This window comes from Anguilla rostrata, chromosome 16 (assembly GCF_018555375.3).
Source record: "Anguilla rostrata isolate EN2019 chromosome 16, ASM1855537v3, whole genome shotgun sequence".
NCBI classification, from domain to species: Eukaryota; Metazoa; Chordata; class Actinopteri; order Anguilliformes; family Anguillidae; genus Anguilla; species Anguilla rostrata.
In genome coordinates this window covers 27,417,183-27,437,671 of record NC_057948.1, presented here as the reverse complement: position 1 = coordinate 27,437,671, position 20,489 = coordinate 27,417,183, and the positions used below count along the sequence as shown (strand labels likewise).

Below are 20,489 nucleotides of genomic sequence, written 5' to 3'. Positions count from 1 at the left end.
TTATATATATATATATTACTTTATATCAATTGAATGAAAAAGTAAGGCAGACACCTGTACGAAAACTAACTCACTTAGGATGATAATTTATACAGTACATGTACAGTACTGAGATGAAAGCAGAGCAATCATTGCTTTTATATCAGCAAATGAGAGTGACTGGCAGGCAGGGGAATAAACTGGCACTTTAAAACCAAATAATTTTGTGGGGAGAAACACGACGCATGCACACTTTACTAAATAGCAATTACTAGAGTTTGACATAACCAAAATAAAATTTGTTGGAGATGTTCCTATATCATTGAATGAAAAACATTCAATCAGCATTTTGAAATCTCATGTATTGGTCCAACAAGTCCTACACTCACTCCAGCCCTGAAAACATTCAAATTTGAAATCCAGGTCAAAGTCCGGGGCTTGTCTATAATAACTGCATGGTTAAATCTTTCGGATGAGATTTTAAACCGAGATCCTGACTCAATATGTGGCCATTAAAGATCCCATGACACTTATCACAAAGACTAGGGGGTTCCCCAGTGTCCTGGCTAAATTCCCAACCTGGCTCTCAACCTGCCACCTAATCATTCCCTAGTTTAATTGGCTAAAAATTGGTCTCTCCCTCTCAACCTCAGCTGACATGTGGTATCAGCCGAGTTGTAAAAAAATTTGAGTAGGAGAAAAACACTATATAAATGCAAGGCATAATCATTATTGCCATTATCTTTTCCCCATGCAACATGTTTTAAGAATAATCATACATAACAGGGCATAATGTAACATTCTACTTACAGCTATGGACTGGACTTTGAATGCAATGGAGATAAAATGATGTATCCCTCCTGTATCATTCAATATTACTTGTGGCATGAATAACAGTATTCAAGTTTATTCACGTACTTGATAGCTGTTCATAAAAATAAAAATAGAAATGGTAATTCAAGCAATTTTCATTCAACAAAAATGCATAACATTCTACTCAAACTACATAAAGTAGCAGCATGTTTCACAAATGATTCCATGTTATTTAGTTAAGATGTGATCAAAAGTATTCATGTTGCCACAATCAGGATTTTGGTCATACTCCTTTGACACTGAGAAAACACTTCCTGCCATATTGTACAAGCTCCAAGGACTGATTACTCATGAGAATTTCAGCCACTCCTCCTGGCACACAGGAGTGACCAAATCCTCCAGAGAAATTAATCCATGGAGCTCAGAGAAAATGGAAGCGTTTTATCCGTGTAATCAAAGGAGTATGACCAAAATCCCGATTGCGGAAAAACTTTATGAGTGAATTAAAATTCAAGTTCAGCAAAAATGTGTGCTGGGTGAAACCAAGAGACTGTCTTGCGTTGCATGGGCTGAAACAGGCAATGCTAACACACAGGCACATTATCAGACTTAAATGCATATAGTTCCACAATTCCCAAGTTTCATCAACACATGCAACCCTGAAAGCACAGGCTCATCTTGTCAGATTAGTATACATTAACATGTATTTAACAATTTGAATGAGGAGCACTGTACCTTTAAGAAACAAAAATCCAGGCTATTTAGATAAACCACTAAACTTCACAGTGAAGGATACTGATAAAAAAAGACATTCATTTTTCCAATCTTATTACTCCAAGGCCCCACCTAGTGGAGATTAGCAGATAGTGCATGCATGCACTTAAATTAAATCCCATCCATAGCGGGGAAGTGCAACATTTCAAAGATAACCAATCCACTAGCTAGTAAGTGAACTGAACAGAGGTCCTTGGGATCTCTAGTGGTAATAAAAGTACAGTTAATTTAAGCAGCCATCCAGTCCAAGTAATTTATAAGCACTACCATTTCTAATACAACAGCTCTGCCTCCCGGCTCGTTCAGTTTCCGTTCCCTCATTTCCACATTTAAACACAAATTCAAATTGACAATCATTAAAATGCTAGGACTGCTGAGACTTTATTACCATGTTGGTCAAGCAAAAGTAATAAAAATTCCATGGGAACATAACCAAAGTGAATGATATTATTTAATGAAGCAAAGGGAAGATTTTTGGTTTTTTGAACAACCAATGCGGAGTCATCCAGCTGACTGACAAAAAGCACATGATTCATTATATTCTTGGCTAAATCATCAGTGATACCTGGGAAATTTTAATTCTTCACTGTACTTAAGGAATTTGGTTATACAGGGAGAACATTTTACCAAAAGATAATGGCTAACATTTTTGTCCAATGAACCCATTACAATTTAATTTGAATGTCCAAAGGTCAAAATAAATTAGTAAATAAATATCACCAAATTCCAAATAAAATTTAAAAAAACATCAGAAAACTGTTATAAAGAAAAAGCCATGAAGAAGACATAACTCAACTTACCCTCAGAAAAAGCCACATGTACAAATGTAATATTAACGATCCTGCAGGCCAGATTACATTCTAATTGTATTCCATTAGTTTTGGCCACACTGTGGACAACTTATGACATTGTGGGATGGGACATGTTCTCTTTTCAGCATGAACATATGAATCGCTGGCTAATGGGTGTCTTGTCTTTGAACATTACTATGCTGTGTACTCATCTGTAAACATTTTTTATACCCATCAGTGCTTAAAACACTCAGACCTTTCCCACATGGACACGCATACACATTTGCTTTCCCTTACTAATCTTTAACCAGGTCTGTTTTTTAATATTTCTCATTTTATTTTATGTATCCTTTTACAATTATATACATCATACAGGCAGCAGATACTATAATTTAGTTTTTAATGTACACAGGAAAAGGGAAAGCCATTTAATTAGGCTATCAAGATGTTGACTAAGAGCAATTTCAGAGAGTATACAGCTAGTGCCTCACTGGAACAGTCTTAGAAAACTGTATTTAAAAAGGGATGGGGGATGGGTGATGGGAGATGTATGCATCTAAAAACACTCACCATATACAGAAAAAGCAGAGAGTGCACCCAATTATTCACTCAACACAAACAAAACAAAAAACTAATGGATAAGTCATGTCTCTGCAGAAAAAGAATTGGAGAGAGATTTCATTTCCAAAGCAAAGTTACATCTATTTGGTCACGAAAGTTAGATGTTAGCAAAGAAATATGAAAGTAAAAAAATCCTACAAAAAAGGTGCTTCTGTACATGCAGTGCATGTAAAAGGGTTTCACACTGATGCCGGAAACAGTTGATAGACGCGGTCAGGAAAATGACACGATGTAGTGCTCACTGCCCAGGTACATTTATGGAATTCACAGACGAGAGGCAACATTGATGTACACTGTCTGTTTCCACTAGCTCAGTTTGTATTGTATGTCTGGCAGCCAAGGCATCCACATTCATTCTGATATGGGATTTTGAAAAGCAGTTGAACATGTCCTAAACTGCAAGTTTATAAGCAGATGTAAAAGCAGTGGTCAATGTCTTACAACTTGCATCCTTCCTCTCACAACCTCAAAAGTCGGGACATAATCTCTGAATCTGGACTCACAATGACCTGACATCTACAGTGACCATACCTAAGACAGGTCTACTCCGGATTCTGTTTACAGAATGGCAAAAGGCACATTACTTTAGATTAGGCATTTCTAGGATATGAATGACTGTGGACTGACAAGAAATCAACTACGTGCCCACAAATTGAAAACAGAAACAAACAAAAAATACATTAAAATGTTTCCTTCCAAAAAAAAAGAAAAAAAGAACAGGATGAGAGGGTTAAGATAAAAGTTTAAGAGATAAAAAAACACAGAAAGCTGTTTGGTGCATAGGACTACATTCAAGGCTACCAATACAAACTGATAAAAAAAGGTATTTTGGTGAAGGGGACTCTCAACCATTTAAGGTAGGTGTCTTTACAGAGTTAATTAAAAAGTAATGTGATAGTTAGTGCAGTACAGCTGCAGCTAGTTAATTATGGCATGAAGAACATAGCAACTAGTGGGCACAGAGTTCTTAAATTTACATAGTCTTTAGAGACCCATAATCAGCATACAGTATCATTTCAAACTTTAAATGTTACAATTTATCGTGGCTTCAGTCCATTTATTTGAAATTAGAAAACTATCCTCTTCTGAAGAAAATGATTCAGTCTAAATAGCAAACCAAACAAGTGACACAAATCTCAAATATAGCGCTCTTCCAATCTGCTGTATTAATTACCTTTTTCTGGTTTCAGCTGAAATTAAAAATGGATGACAAAAATTGAAATCAATCTTATAATGATTGTGCCTTTGGGCATTCCCACTGAATGAAAAGTTTTGCCAGCTAGTCTCCAACATTTACCATGTATACCACCAGGAAAAGCAGATTCTTTCATTCTCTTCCAAGAATAAAGATGTGCTCAAACTCAACCCAAGTAAATCCCTTCAGCTTTGTTCTCCAAGGGGTCAAAAATATTTTAGCTTTATACCAAAAAGCAATTTGCAAAGAAAAGTCATAACTTACACTTCACTGAAGAAAGACTGAATCCCTCAACAAGTGAATAAAGCTGAAAGGGTGTCATTACTACAAGAATGTAGCATCAGAAACCCACACGCAAAAAATGTTTTTTAAATTCACTGAAATCTCCAACGTAGCTGCAGGAATCTGCGCAGGGCAAATTCAGCAAAAGTGCATTTCGGTCCTTGGATCCTTCAGAACCACAACCCTTAACAAGAAAAACTGTATTGGGACCAAAGAACCTGTGCTTTGACCAAAAGGCTGATAATCTTTATTAAACAAAATAAGTTAAGATCTTGAGACACCAAAGTGGAAAAATGATGAAATTCCAGAACACCCAAACAGATTCCAGCCCAATCAGGAAATAGTACTTTCTTAATTCTGCATGGTGCACAGACTCAGAGAGAGATTAAAGTGCAAAATTCATTAACTTCAGTTGCAGTTCAAAAAGGTCAAATCATCGTAACCGTTGACTACAGATTCCAATAAAAAAAAAATACAGAACACAAAGGTTTATTTAACCAGGACGACAGCTTAAATCAAGGGGCAGCTTACCACAGTCACCCAAAGGGTGAATGTCCATGACGATGTGTGTGGGAGGGAGGGGTGGCGGACAGTTCAGTGTGTGCGTATGAGGGACTGGGACAGCAGTAGTGCCTATGGAAGCAGACATCTTTGCAGATGTAGGTGAAACCCATCAGACGTATTAAACCGATATGTGATGGATGCTTTTGTTTTGATGCTGTCTTTGTGTCATGGTCAGACCTTCATCAGCACTGTGGTATGTGAGATGTCCACTGTCTCCCCACCGCTGCCCTGGGGGGGTAAGTCCGCAGTGGGGGCCAGCCGTTCGGTTAGAGGCCCTGTCCCACAGCTCCTGTGGCAGGGTCTTTAAGAGCACGGAGACAGGCAGCCCATTACTGCCAGGCCTGAGCAGGGAAGTTGTTGACCTCAGCCAGGTCTTGCACAGCAGACCCTTTGTGGGTGTATGTCAGCTTGACCCTCATTCGCAGTTGTTGCTGGAGAAAAAAGAACATGAAAACAAAATTAAATAATTAATTATTAAACGAATGCACAATTAAGGCAGGCTACATTTGTAAAGGGAAGGAGCATCCATTAGCATACGATGGAAAACGTGTATCGCTGGCAGTGCACAAACTGAGGACGTTCTGCACTGTGAACATGCAGGCGATGCAGCAGGTGACCTTACCTTCTGGGGGTTGAGCACTTTAATGACCTGTGTGACAGTGCCCTGCTTGAGTGCGGGGACGACGTTACTGCTGGGAGAGAGGAGCTGCAGCTGGAAAGTCTGACACACACACACACAGACAGACAGCCCGCGTGAGTCTTTCCACAAAGCACACTGCACACTGTAACCAAAGCCTCCAGTCTCAATGCTGCAGCTGTTCTCTATGGAGTCACACCATTCACATCACATTCACTACTACGGAAGTTTCCCCCCAACACCTCTCCTCACGTTTCTCTGCACTCACTCAGGAGACGGGGAAGACGGGTCTGCCGCCAGGTGTTACTGTATTAAAGTAAAGCCGCTCACCTTTGGTACTGCGGCCTGGAACACGAACTCGGTCATCTCTGCCTCAGTGCTGTTGGAGGCATGAATGGTGATAACAGTAATATTTGGATTCAGATTGGACCTTTCAAACGTGAACTCTATTATTAAGCCATTCTTATTGTAAGCTGTCATCGGTGGAATACCTGGAGGAAAAAAAATTCATTCAGTATTTGGTATTAGTCTGGAACTGCTCGCCCCAAAACCAGAACTGAAAATCTTAAAGGAGGAGTTAATTTCATCACAAACAAAAGAATAAATGCTCATGGCCTTGCAGAGGCCATTTCCAGATGTAAACATGATTTTTAAAAACACAGGCAGCACACAGCGGAGTCAGACTCTCACCTGCAGCTACGTCATTAAACAGGGTCTGTGAGGAGAGGCCGTCCAGCAGGAAGGCAGGCTGGGAAACAGACATGGGCGGGGCAGCGACAGGGGGAGGGGCTGGACCCCCTGGGTAGGGTGAGGGGAATGACAGGGGTTTACAGAAAAGGGAAAAGATTACAGGACACCATTTTCATTCCATTTTCTTGAGACAGTGTTTTGCACACATAAGCACTGTACTGCACCATCTTTTTGTAATCGGTTACTTCCAAGATGCATGGATGTGCTTCGACTACTGTCACCTTTAGCTGTATATATAATCATCGATTAAACTGACCTTTAGTCATTCAGTGGCCTCTATAACTCAGATTATCAATAAGACCATTACCAATTAACACTAATTATCATTAGTTAACAGAAGATGCATGACTATAAACCGGCTTTTCACAATGCATCGGAGTAAACCTACAAGATCCTTCATAGAAGGAATCTCTTATTTATAAAAGACTATAAAACTATATAAAACAAACCGCATCATGAGCTGTGGTATTTTACACTTCTGATCCTAGCTTAACCTGTACAGTGTGTGATCCATGCCATGTAGAGGAATAAACACATGTGAAGACATGACATATCATGCCACAAGGTCTATCTGGACTGGATTAGCCTTGGGCTCTGACCAGGATTAGGCTTTGGCTCTGGACTGGATTAGTTTTGGGCTGTAGACTGGATTAGGCTCGGGCTCTGGACTGGAATATTCTGGCACTCTGGACTGGAATTTGCTGGGGCTCTGGACTGGATTAGGATCAGGCTCTAGACTGGATTAGGCTTGTGCTCGGGCCTACCTGACAGAGACAGATCCCCCAGCAGGTCTAACAGCTCTCCTCCAGCAGAGACAGGCTTTGTGGGCGGGGCCGTCTGGATCACAGGCACTACATCATTCCCTCCGAGGAGATCCAATAGATCATTAACCTGGAACACAAGGGGGAAGGACTGAAAACCCCCAATATTTATGCATGCACTTTTATTTTGCAATGATGAATTCTATAAAACAAAATCTAGTAGAGTCTTATTCAAGTATACTTTTTCCAAGTCATGCAAATAATTCTGTCCAACCAGCAGGTGTCTCCATTTGTTAAAAATATCTGCACATTCACGTTATGCAAATACTGCTTGGCATGAATATACACACCAAGATAAATGACCAATGTCTGGAGGCATTCTGGCTCCACAAATCAAATATCGACAGAAAGCAGACAAGGGAGGCCTGATTATGCTTCTCATACCTGGCCAGTGGGCTGTGGGACACTGGGCAGGCTTTTTGAGTCCAGCGCTGAGGGCTCCACCTCCCCATTGGTCTGCGCCGCTTCTGTGGGACCATTGGCGGTGGTCTTCTCCATGATGGGCATTCTCTCAAGTAAGGCAGACCTCCAGAGTGGGAGAAGAGAGACTCAGTCCAGCTACTGCCACTGGGTACTTAAGCTTGTAGCTACCTTTTACTATACATATGCTGTTGTGGCGTAAAATTCCTTAAACTTTACTTGTAAGGACTGGAGGCCTAACCAAAGCAAAGTGTTCAGCTGAACACATCAATTCACTTAGAAGCCTCTCTGTGGGCAGGTCTCAGGTGAGAGCACGTCACATTTGAACATATGAAAGTCCTCTAACACACGAGTATGATCCATCACCGGATGCATCCTCTCACTGTCCGGCCACTGGGAATCCAGACGTAGTGTGCTGTACTTACAAGCTCATTTGAATGTCAATGAAGAGAGGCAGGAATAACCATCCCATCAGACAGGGGGAAAGCCAGAATGGGGGAACAGTGAATACAGCAGTTTGATTTCAGCTCACCTCATGTGATCGTACTTCTTGAACAGGGCATTGTATTCAACCGCTCGTTGCTGCAGCTCCACATCTATGCTGCTGCCATACACTGACACAACCTTCTTGATTCGACTGCAAAGCACAAAGTTCAGCATCAAAGTACAGTTTGGCAAAATGAGGGATACTGCAGATGCAACTTCAAAAGCAAGTGAGTTCTGCATACACGGTCAAATATGGCACGTGTTGCGCTTCCCTTCTCTGTAACAGGTCTGAAAACTTGTGGTCATTCTGCTCAAGCCATGCACGTTTGTTGGGGCGAGCCAAATGAGCTTACTTAACACCGCTGAAGCGTGTGGACAGCTTCATGATCGCAGTTAGGGCGTATCCCCGAGTCACCGTGGAGGACAAGCTGGACGCCAGAAGACCTTCCAAAACATCCAGGACTTCATCCTCCGTAACCTATCATGCAAAGACAAGCAAGTTTGTGTGTCAGTACAGAGAAATAAGCCCAGCCCTTTATCATGTTGTTGTGTGCCTAACTGCGGAAGGTACCTGGATAGGCTCCTCCTCCTCACACTGTCCTGACACCAGCAGGTCTCCATACTCTCCGATGCACCAAGAGCCAACCTGCACCAGCGGTTGCTGAACAAACAAAAAGAAAAGCCCATGACTACACAGTTGTCATTCTACAAAGGCCACAAGTGTGACTTATTCCCTTTTTTAATTTAAATGGGCATTTGTTTTCGGTCATCAACCATAAAGTGCACAACAGACAAGGTAAGGACTTATTCCCTTTTTTGACAGACAGCCGATCTCCCACTAGGCCGAGCAGGCAGATGAAGACACAGACAGACAGTGAAGGCGCACGCAGCTCACCTGGGAGACGTCATCCAGCAGGGCCTTGTAGAGTCTCTGCACGGTGTACGCATGCATCTCCATGCTGTTGGTGATGAGCTGGATGAGGTTGGGTACGGAGTCATCTCTCACATAGCTCCCTGCCTGTAGGAACCACAAAGGCCTCATTTAACACAGGACACACTGCACTACAAATGACATCACAGCCAAGGGAAATACAGCTGATAAATATCTGGAATTTAATTCTGAACGGGCTTCGCACACAAATTATATTATCGTCAGTGCTTAAAGCTAATTTTTAACACCATGGATGTTCAAAAGCATTGTCTAAGGGGATATGAAGTAAGCAAGTCTTCCAAATAACATGCTTTGCACCATGCACCTGAAGAGGAACTTAACAGGTTTAAAGCATGCTGGGAAACTGTACAGTGCAAACTTTTTAATAAAGTCCTGATATTAATTTGCATACCGTTGTCAGGACCCTCATGACGGTGTCTATGTGCCATCTTTTCGAAGGTGCGTACCTGTGATCAAAGCAAGCGTCAGTTGAATTTACAAAAAACAGAAAACATTTACAAATATATCAACCCCAAGCTATCCTTCCTTGTGGGACTTTACACAAAGACATTGAAACAGGTTTACAGGTTTATCTTTTTAGGAAAGAAAGTTTATGATTGTGTCTTCAACGCAGTTAGCAAAAGATTCATGCCATCAGAAAATAAGGGTGTCAGCAAAGTCATACTCAGACGATGGATCACTCATTTTTTCATCACACAGCATTTCAATACGCCATTCATTTTCACAGGACGATACATTTCAGCTCACCTTGACTTAAATCTTACACACAGTATGTGTCTCAACTGCATATGGACAACTTACGTAACAGAAAATCCCTCACAAGGTTACCCATTTTTTCCATTTTTATTTCACATTTTATAATTATGCTAGAAGGCCCTGTGCACTAGTTCAGCCGGTCTTACTTCTCCGCAGCAAGGAAGATTCCGGATGCACAGTCTGCTTTGAATTCTGGGTCACAGGAGTCCAGGAAGTAGAGCAGCTCCTTCATCATCCCGCGAATGTTGTTCCCATTCACAAGAGCGAAGCTGAGCTCCATGGCTCGCCTGGCGAACAAAGCACCAAAAGTGAGCCTACATTCCGTACTTCCTCATATCTGGTGTCAGACGTGAAAAACATTCGACGCTTCTCGGAAAGGAAGTCCCGCACCTCTTTATTGACACATCCAGGTCTTTCAAACAGTCCACAATGGTGCTCCTGTGTCTCTGCACCGCATTGTGATCTGTCTGTACCGTCTTCAGCAGTGATGTCAGGGCCACGTATCTGACAGGAAAAGGCACTGGCTCATTAGCACCATCTTAAATCCACACTCTGTTCTTCTCCCAGCTAAATACACAGGACGGGACTTTTGCACTGTTTTAACAGTTAACTAGGCAGAGTCAGCTTTGCCATATTCCGCGTTAAAAGATACCATTTGTGTGATTTCAACACACTAACAGAAAAGGACTCACCTAATATTTTTGTCGTTATTCAACAGGAAGCGCCCCAAGATGTTAATTGCTAGGACCTGCAGTGGGGAAAAAGCATTTCTGTTTAAAACAGCTTTCAGCAGCAATTACACGTTACACATTAACAATTACGTTACCAGGAAAATAAGAGCATAGTTAGTAACCACAAACAAATGAGCTGTGCCATGTGTAGGCCCATTTATTCCTATTGGTGTATTCCCATAAATGGAGATAAAAGAATTGCTGACGTACCCTCAGTCCACTTTCTGATTTGATGTCCATTATGGTCAGGACTGTTTCGTAAAGGATTGCATTGCCTACGTTTTTACTCGTCTCTGTGTTGGTTGCGACCTGCAGAAGGTGAAAAAAAAAAAAAAAAAATGTTTGTAAAACATACTAGACAATGCCCAAATGTATGCAAATTTTGCACAAACACACAGCAAAAACAACAAATGCAAGATTAAACGATGGAGAAAATCTCATGTTTTACCTGTGCGAGGATGTCATTCATCGCCTCACTGCCGTCGTCGTCGTTCCTGCCGAGAATTCTGAGCAGCCTCAATATCCGCACCTGAAACAGAGATCAGTGCGCCGTCAGCGATGAGCGAATCCTATTAAAGGCCGATGGAAGCACGAAGGCCAGAGGCCAGTGAAAGCAGGGCTCGGACCTGCAGGAACGGGTCGCTGATGCCCGACACGTCGTGCTCCGGGGAGTATCCCGACATTATGAGATTCTTTAGGATTCTGACCAGCTGCGGAACCAGCTGCAGGAGAAAAGAGAGGGAGATGGTCAGCATGGCACTGGAAAACAAGAGGAAAACATGATGCTCAGAGCCTTTGTGCTGGAAAACCTCTGTATAACAATTATTTTTAAACTAATGTCAGCACTATAAAAAAAAAAAACCTGCACTAATTTTAACAAATTGCCTGTTAAAGTTTCCATTCCAACTAGTTACTTTCATGTTTTCCTAAAATGTGTTTATTGTCTTTAAGTCCATTAAATTAAAATGACTACATAAACTTGAACCATGAGTGTTTATTATTTTTTGAGATGTTACTTTTTAATGTAAGGAAATCATAAATCCAACGCTCACTGATAATATTTTCTTCAGTAAAAATGTTCAAAGCCTTCACTGAACACGTATTCACTGAAGAGTAAGTCATGTATAAAACATAGGTATTTCACAACGCCCTTTGTCAGAGGATGCACCATTTGCATTTCAGAAAGCAGCCGTTTCAAGACTTTCGAGACCACAAGAGCAAAAGCTCCCATCCTAATCAACTTATACTCTTTAGGAATTCTCTTTTTAACACAATTTCTTTCCCAAACTACTCAACCATCTCCCTGCTGCAGCACTTAACTACGACTCACTGCAGAATTTTAATGAGACATGACTACGATCAGAAATTTGCAATCATATCTACAGTGTATAAAGATGTGGTTCCTTTGGCTGGGATGTCTGTTTCTATTTAGGCATTTGCTTCTATTATGTGTATGCATAGGTATATAAATAATATACACACATACACAGAAAAATGTATATATACAGATTCTTATTTTTGAATAATTTTCCTTTTTACTGCACATACAGTTCTGTGTCTAATATTGCTAACTGTCCCTTGTGCTAGGTGACAACACCTGGGGTGATCACACTACAACACTTAAGCTTTTCAACACATTCACTTCAGCTTTTCAACACATTCACTTCAGCCTTTCTACCCAAATGGTGAAAAACATGAACTATAAATCCAAACTTGGAACAGTTTAATGAGAAATAAACAACAGAGAGGTATACATCATAAAAAATATCCAGATAATCTTAAAAGAAAAAGAAATTTCCGAAAGCAATGAAAAAACATGACTGTCATCAATGACCATGGTGAAATGATTCATGTAAAAGCATGCAACCAGCCATGAACCAGAATGCACGCTTACCTTCTCATTCTAACACAATGCAGGAATTGTAACAGACAAATGACAGAGAAAATATGAGGTAATGTTAGGACGTCCCAGAAAGAGATTCACTTCTGTAGATTAAAATAATGTCCACATTATGAATGTGAAGGCTGGGAGCATTGGCATATAGAAATTTGGAATGGAGGTGCTGGACGAAGCCCAGCTGACACAGGACAGGAGAAAGGGGTTCATTGAAAACTGTTCTCCAATTTAAGTGTAAATCCACATGCAGATGCAACCCCAGGCTTTACAAGAAAAAAATACACCTTTAAATGATACTTCTGCAATACGCTAACTAAAAAGAAACGTGTACTCAAACAGTGAATGAAATGCAAATGTGAACTCAAACGCATAAAAATTAGCATCCATTCTATAATCCAATACAATGCAAGATCATTATTGTAAAGACCCTCTCACAATAAAACTTTATTAGCCTGAAGAGGCTAATGAACCCTACATGAAAGAATGGAGAAGACCTGTGTACAAATAAACCGTGTCACACCTTTCTAAAGTGAGAGAGCATGTCTGGACTCCGTTCACACATCTCTGTGAGCAGAACAACGGACGTGTGAAGAACACCTGGAAATAAACACATTAACATGAATCAGATTAGCACTGACTGAAGATTCAAAACCCAACTGGACCTAGTCATTCAGGAGAGAATGTTCATTTTTTTTTAGCAAGTCTTTTACATTATTTGCCCCAACAAATGATCGAACCGTCTCTTATCACGAAATATCTGACAAATTTATGGAAACAAATATATGTTTTGTACAAATGGAAGTGAGGTGATGCACTTCTGTGGTGCTGGCACAAGTTATGGGATTATGCTCTAAATCCCCAGCAGTGAAGCAGACCATGGAGGTGGTCTCTCCCAAACCCCCACACTGCAACCCGGAGTGAGTGACTCTGATGGCAGAGCATCCTCCGCCTCACCGTGCAATAGGTGATCAGCCAATCAGACACCTGCAGATCAAGATGTGCAGTCGTCCAGCACAATGGCTGCTGAGCAAAAAGTGTTCTGGAGGAAGCGGGTAATGGTCTGCACTCTGAAATTAATGAGGGGATGCTGTAGGGACAACAGCTTACAACTTACAACTGCAATTGGGAAATATTCAGTATATGAGGAGTGAAAGGGGTTGTGGGTGATGCTCTCAAAATTCAAAAGTAGGGTGACCCCCCCCCCTACTCATCCCCTTGCCCATGACTCACCATGGTTCTTCTCACTCAGCAGGTTTTTCGTTGCTGGGAGGAACATCTCCATCAACTCTGGCACCTTCCTGATCACATGAACCGCACAGAGCGCAGCCTGGGCACAGTCAGGAAGAACATGCCCTTATCTACCACACCAGGCTTTACAGAACCATGTCAACTAAATTACAGGACTCTGTGCACTAACTGGAGCTCTAATTTCTAGCAGTAACAAGAACACTACAAGGCATTAATAATTCTTAACTATTCAAAATGATTCTTAATAAAATATCAAAATTGCTTACCAAAAGTAATTAAACCACTTGCATTCCTTAAACATTAAACATTGAATAAATCACCCTAGTTCTCACAGGATAACCACAGCAGGTTCAAAGACTTGTTCAAGATATAAGAGATGCTGTCTGAGGGGAGAGTAGCTACCTTTTTCCTTAGATAAGAGTTTGATGTTTTGAGAAGCTTCTCCACCTCGCCAGCCAGATCACGACACATCTCTGCTGAGCCCATGCAGCCAAGCGTGCACAAGGCCAGGCCCTGGACATACTGAGTGTTGTGGCTTAAATCACTGAGGAACCACACAGAGCGATCAAAAGGGACAGAACGAAAGGGGAGAGAAGGAAGGAGAGAGGGAGAGAGATAGAAAGAGAAGCAACAGCTGGTGACCCAGGTTTTGTGGCAGGTCTGTATCAAAGGTACTGTCAAAATCATATGAGGAGTGCTGCACACAAGCTAATTTTTTTTTTTGCAGTGATTAAATAATGTCCCTACTCATATCAACACTCCCACTAAGTGCTATGGATATTAACAAGATTCCCACGAGAACATTCAACTGAGAAGATAGTTATATTTTCTTACTTCTTGATGCAATTTGTCATTAGTAGATGGACGTCTTGTCGCTCATCTAACAGTAACATTGCTCCCAAATAGCCTATTCGCTTGTCTGTGAACTTCTGAGATGCAATCAGTTTTAGGCACTCCAACTGGAAAACAGACCCATCACTTTTTAATTATAGGGATAAAAATTTAAAGTACGTCCATAAAAATAGGAGTTACAAAAAATGTGTAAATTCAATAGATGCGAAAGCTCACAAGTCATGCAGGCTTCTCACCTGTCCAAAGTGCGCTGGGTAGCCCAGCATGTGCATATACAGGAGCTTAGCGACATTTCTACAGCGGTACGTGTTGTCCTCCTCTCTGAAAGACGACCGAATGGAGGCGCACTCTTTCTGGATCATTTCCCGCTCCTCCGCCTGGGTGCGAGCGGTCCGGATGGTCCGGATGAGCTCCCGCAGCCTGATCGGAGCTGGCATCCTCTGGACAGGGAAAGACACAGACATTTTTTTTTTTTGGGTATATCTCTTTCACTGGCATATTATTATTCCTGTGCCAGATCTTAAAAAAGTTAAAGTCTCTGAACATCGCAGAGTTCCCAGCCAAGCTGCTTCAATTTCAATTTGGAATGACGACCGAGTCGTGCTTTTTCACACTAAAGAACTCCAATGCCCCGGCAGTTAATTGTATAATTTCTGTAAATCTTGAATGAGGGAGGGAAAAAAAAGAAAGACTGTAGTAATTCCACTCCAGCCAAGTATCTCCAGAGGCAAGCACGCCTAAGATTTCAAACCACTTTCGTCCGATTAAAGATTCAACGGTGCTTTAGAATTAGCCAAAGCCAGCATTAACTGAGAATGTTACTTTGGAGTTGAACCCAGTATCACCAGCAAATGAAAACCAAATGCTCTAACAAACTGACTCAAAATATACAAGGGTGTACTCCATAAAGACACTTGACAGTAACATGCACTTCCTTCCCAACAACAAGTTTTTAGTCCTGGCCCCTGACCACTGGTACTGAACAAGGGGAACTATTGCAAGCAGAGTCAGCTACCTCATTCACGGTTTTCAACATATGAATGAAAGCCTCATCCCCATTTTAATTCAAGTTTAGCATCATGCTAATACATGACATGTACCTTGGATTGTTTGGGCAGTGCCAAGATTATCACATCATAGTACTGTCCTCAAAAAATGCAGAGGAAACATGGTATGCCTTTTTATAAAAGGAATTAATACATAAATTAACAATCGGTATCAGAGCTTTGTGAACACTAGTAGGTATACTAGTGGGGTAACGGTATTCGTACCAAACTGTTTGGTACAGGATTGCGGTTCGGCATTTGCTGCAAACCCAGTGTTGTTTTAACACCTGTGCGGACCTTTTTATTGAGGGGAACTTAAATTCTAAACTCTGAGTATCAAAGTATCTCTGGCCCGCACCATACAAACTGAGAGCCATTCAAAAAGGTGGTTTGCATTTTTTTTTTTTCCATGCCTGAGTCTGGATCCCTTCCAGCACTACGAGAGAACCTTTTGCACATGGAAGAAAGCATATTCTAATTTATTCTCCATCAGCCCATTACATGTCCAAATAGGCAAAAAAGCACACCAAGTGAACAAATGAAATTAGAGCAAATACAGGTTTTGCCTGGTGGTAATGTGCTTCATTCAGGACCTGTTGCACAAAACACCAGTCCTCATTTAATCATTTTGGAGGTAATGGAGAATTGGAAATGCAACTAAAGTGTCACAAAGGTATAGCCAAGTCAATCTGTAATCCACAACTATTTAACTATTACTTGTTTGATTTTAAACAAAGATAAATGTCAACACAATTGCAATGATTAGTATTTTACAAAAGACAAAAAGGCAGATTACACTGGAGATGGTTTTCTACCTGCATTCACTAAAAAAGTTGCAAACATTAAGTAATCGCTATTATGGAATTACATTAGACTGGATTCTGCCAATTTGGCAAGCGTTAAAACATTGGCAAATGTAAAAATGCATCTCCACTAAGTCTTTGCAACAGATCATCTTACACTTTTCTGTCATTGTAAGCATAGCACTGAGGTGTAGAAGGGGTATAGAGGGGGGGCAGCAGTTACTCTGGGTAACGTTGTGGTCATTACTCGAGCAAAACACAATCTATTAGACATCAGGGCAACATAACATTGATCCACTTTACTTAAATGTTCTTCAGCGGTCCACACAAGTTAATGACTGACTGTTTATAAACACCCCATAATATTAGTCGGGGTAAACTAACCAGCGTTAGAGGGTTCTCTGCCTATCGAGCAATAAGGAAGACATCGTTAGTCAATTAATTTACATCGTAGAACTGTCTGCCTCACTTTTTTAGCTACTACATAAACGTTAATCTATTAATGATACTTTATATTTCCAAGAACACAATACATGCCGGAACTGCTAGAAAACGTGTTGTTCGTACATCGGAATCAAAATAGCAAATCTGTCAGCTCAATAGCTTTTTGGCCAACCAGATAATCTGTCAATTTGAACTCTACTCCCAAGAGTTTCTATCGTCCGCACCCTTTGACAGTCATTCTTGCTGAGCGAACGAGTTTACAGACAACTACTTGCTAATATATACAGGTGGACTGGTTGGCAAGCTGTGTTATGCCAAAACACTGTGTCATATGTTGGATTATCCTATAATAAAATCGGACATTTAACGCAAATGGGTAAAGCTACAGACAAATGGCCGTTTTCAATCAGGAAGCAGCTAGCTGATCCAAATAAAAGTTAGCTAGCTAGCAAGCTAACGTCATCGCTTGGATATAGTTAGCAAGCCTAGCTCAACAAAGTTACTTAGTTAGCTAACTGCTAAATAAACGGATTAAATCAAATGTACGTTATTTAATTTAGCTAAACGACCACGGTGTTTGGGTAGGAGGCTGCTGGATTAAAAGGCCCACTTTAACAATAAACCTGTTCTCACACACCACTGTGGTGCAGCAGTCTAATTCATCGTTATACAGCCTGATCAACTACCAAACTGACTCGCTAGACTAGCTGTTAGGTAGGCCTCCGAGTTGATTCTTATATTTAGTGGGTGTCCACACGAAAACGTACACTATACGTTTAATATCGCGAATCAATGTTTAAAGCTGATAGAAAGCCGAAACCCCGTTTAACCAACAGCCGTTAGCTAACGTTAGAAGCCAGTCGCAGAATATTGGTTAGCTACATCATAACTGGCTAGTGTTCCATCCCAATGCTAGCAAGAGAGCTCGCGACTAAATAAAAAATCAGTACTGTCACTGGACAATATTCTTACAACCAATCTTCAATATGTACATTGAACAATTCCTGGTTAAACTCACCAGCCTCAATAACACCAGGAAGAAACTGGAATTTTCTCTCTTTAACGGAGGGAGGGGGACAAACCTCACATTCAAAATGGCGGCTCTACCGGCCTCAGCACTGCTACCGCAGGCGGAGGATTACAATGTATGTCTCTCCTCCCACCAAACTTCACCGGGCATGTTTGAGGAAACGACACAGTTGAGCTCTAAGCATCGTAGGCTTCTGACTTAACCGTCCACAACGTGACTATCTACCGATAATGTTATGAAAGCAAAAACATTCGCTATATTATAAGATTGCTAACGTTACTTAAACCATCTGACGGATATTGAGCAGGGAACTGTTGGAAGTCCCACAACAACCGGTACTGGGACCACACTGCTCTTCTTCATATCAATGATCTTGATAGGGACATAGAAAGTACATTGGTCAAATTTGCAGATGATACAAAACTGGGAGGTCCAGCTAATAGTTTGGAATCTACTAAAGTAATCCAAGAAGATGTAAACAAAATTGAGAAGAGGGTGGAAACCTGGATAATTATAATTATATACAGCCAAATGTAAAGTTCTGCATGTGGGGAATAAAAACATTAGGCAGGATTATTTTATTGGAGGAACAAAATTGTACCATGTTCAGACAAAAACTTGGGAGTAATGGTTGATCAAAGCTTTTCAGGTTCTAGGCACTGCTGTAGCAGTAAAAAAAAGAACAACAGGATGCTGGGATATATAGCCAAAAGTACTCTGTAAATCCAAGTAAGTTATACGTATCTTATACTATACATTTGTTAGACTATACAACAAGAAAGATATAGAGGCTCTGGAAAAGGTTCAAAGAAGAGCAACCACATCGATTCCTGTTATAAAAGATAAAAGCTATGATGGAAGATTTAAGATGCTTAATCTCTTCAAATTTAGTAAAAGGAGACTTTGGGGTGATTTAAATTAGGCTTTTAAATTCATAAAGGGGATTAACAAAGTGAACTACAAGAGATTCTTCAGGTTGAGTTCTATTAGTAGAACTGGGGGACATAAATGGAAATTAGCAAAAGATAAATTCCGTACAGATTAGGAAGATTTTTTTTCAAGCAGAAAGTAGTCAATGTGTGTTCAAATACATAACGTCAATGACCTGTTCTCATCGTTGTGTTGTGTTGTTCATACTCATTTCTAAGGTGCACACAAACCAATCCCATAAACATGAAACTAGGTCCACAGGCTCCCAACTCTGTATTTTGACCCATTTTATGAGCCATGTAACCACGTTAGCCTGACCATATAGAAAATGTAAGCAAAATTGCCATTGGCCCCAGTATGTACAGACCCACAGAAAAAAACACTCATCTTCCCACAGAGCACACACCGGAAGAAGAGAAGATAACCAGCTAAAATCAACAAACACATGCACAACAGTTTCAGGTAGATTACAAAATAGAAACCCCTCCCCCTCATTTGAATTCAACTTGGACAGAAAAATATTGGTCACCAGGGCCCCATGCATCACCTTCCACTGAAGATCCCCTGACCTCTTGGAGGGCGGGAGTTTGTAAAGCACCCTCCACCAAAATCCTGCCATATACTCTGTCACTGCTGGTAACTCTTCCACTGATGCTCTTTAACATCCCATTGGGCACTGATGTTCCTGACTTTTACCATTGCTGAATACAGGACATTCCCCTTCGTCTACTCAGAACTTCCCTTGCTGAGAGTGGCAAAGGACAGCAGCTTCCCTTCTTCCTCCTCCCAGCCCTCCATATCAGATGATACTTTCAAGTAGGAAAACACTGGTGTCTCCTCCCCTCGTGGCTTATTGAAAAAATCCAGTACTGGGCCAAGCAGTGAGCCCCGCACCTCACACCTCAGTCTCTCTCTGAGACTTAATTATATCACTCCAGTCCTTTGCAATAACTGTTGAGGTGTCTTCCAACCTGTGTCCGCTGGCTGTCTCTGGTGGCCAAATGTAACAATTCCTGCTCTCACAAAGCGGCTCTGCATAATTTCTGAGCAGATGCAGGATTTGTGAGCGGTTGAATAATGAAATACCTTCTACCTGAAATGCATTCTAAATTCAGTACATGCCGAGTATAAATGTATGTACATTGTCACAACTTGTTTTAAACAGAACTCTGAGTTAGAATATATGCAATGCAAATAAATGTATAGTTTACAATTTCACAACAGGGCAAGATTACCATCTGAGCAAAAGTAAGACTTCAGCACTGATGATATGGTAACTGATATGATGGTCAAGGAGTAATGTAGTTTGAAAAGCTGACCTTGTTTTGTGACTTAAGGCATACATGTGGACTCACCTGATATGACTTACGTATTGTGATGCAATTTAACCATAATTTCGGGAAGTTACATATCACCACTGAAATGCAAATAAAATGACGTCACAGACTTAAGATATTTCCCTTGGGAAGTTCCATGCAAAATATCATAACAGGTGTACAAAAGTGGCTTTTAAATAAGAACATTAATTAGAACTATTATAACCATTATAACAGAGGCGCACATCCAAAACGATTAAATAGATTAATTTAGCGGCTGTTCAGCGCTATCATCGCGTAATAGAATAGTAAGGCCTACTTTCAGTTCAAAACACGACCATTTGACCTCCA

At 40.9% G+C, this 20,489-nt stretch overlaps 1 protein-coding gene across 4 annotated transcripts; it reads right to left on the bottom strand.

The window, feature by feature from the left end:
• Positions 1-1,999: 1,999 nt before the first annotated feature.
• On the bottom strand, positions 2,000-20,473 carry ap1g1 (adaptor related protein complex 1 subunit gamma 1). 4 transcript variants are annotated; one of them, XM_064312540.1, is made up of 24 exons: positions 20,458-20,473; positions 20,178-20,239; positions 14,806-15,009; positions 14,552-14,676; positions 14,120-14,261; positions 13,700-13,796; positions 12,990-13,066; positions 11,199-11,294; positions 11,021-11,101; positions 10,783-10,881; positions 10,534-10,589; positions 10,232-10,345; positions 9,988-10,128; positions 9,477-9,531; positions 9,029-9,151; positions 8,705-8,794; positions 8,487-8,611; positions 8,180-8,284; positions 7,612-7,753; positions 7,171-7,297; positions 6,347-6,454; positions 5,987-6,147; positions 5,642-5,740; positions 2,000-5,450 (listed from the first exon to the last, which is right to left on the bottom strand). In XM_064312540.1, coding segments are annotated over exons 1-24 (2,532 nt in total). In that variant the 5' UTR covers positions 20,459-20,473; the 3' UTR covers positions 2,000-5,348. The 4 variants fall into 4 exon arrangements, with proteins under 4 accessions (XP_064168610.1, XP_064168612.1, XP_064168613.1 ...); XM_064312542.1 differs by lacking the exons at positions 20,178-20,239; positions 20,458-20,473 and adding an exon at positions 18,173-18,309; XM_064312543.1 differs by lacking the exons at positions 20,178-20,239; positions 20,458-20,473 and adding an exon at positions 17,950-18,102.
• Between the last annotated feature and the right edge of the window lie 16 nt (positions 20,474-20,489).

What these genes read in the sequence shown, in the direction of transcription:
- ap1g1 (XM_064312540.1), bottom strand. An exon ending in ATCTTCCTTGCTGCGGAGAA is followed by an intron (nt 9,532 to 9,987) that starts GTAAGACCGGCT and finishes CTTTGATCACAG; the next exon opens with GTACGCACCTTCGAAAAGAT. An exon ending in GTTTAATGACGTAGCTGCAG is followed by an intron (nt 6,148 to 6,346) that starts GTGAGAGTCTGA and finishes TTTTTCCTCCAG; the next exon opens with GTATTCCACCGATGACAGCT.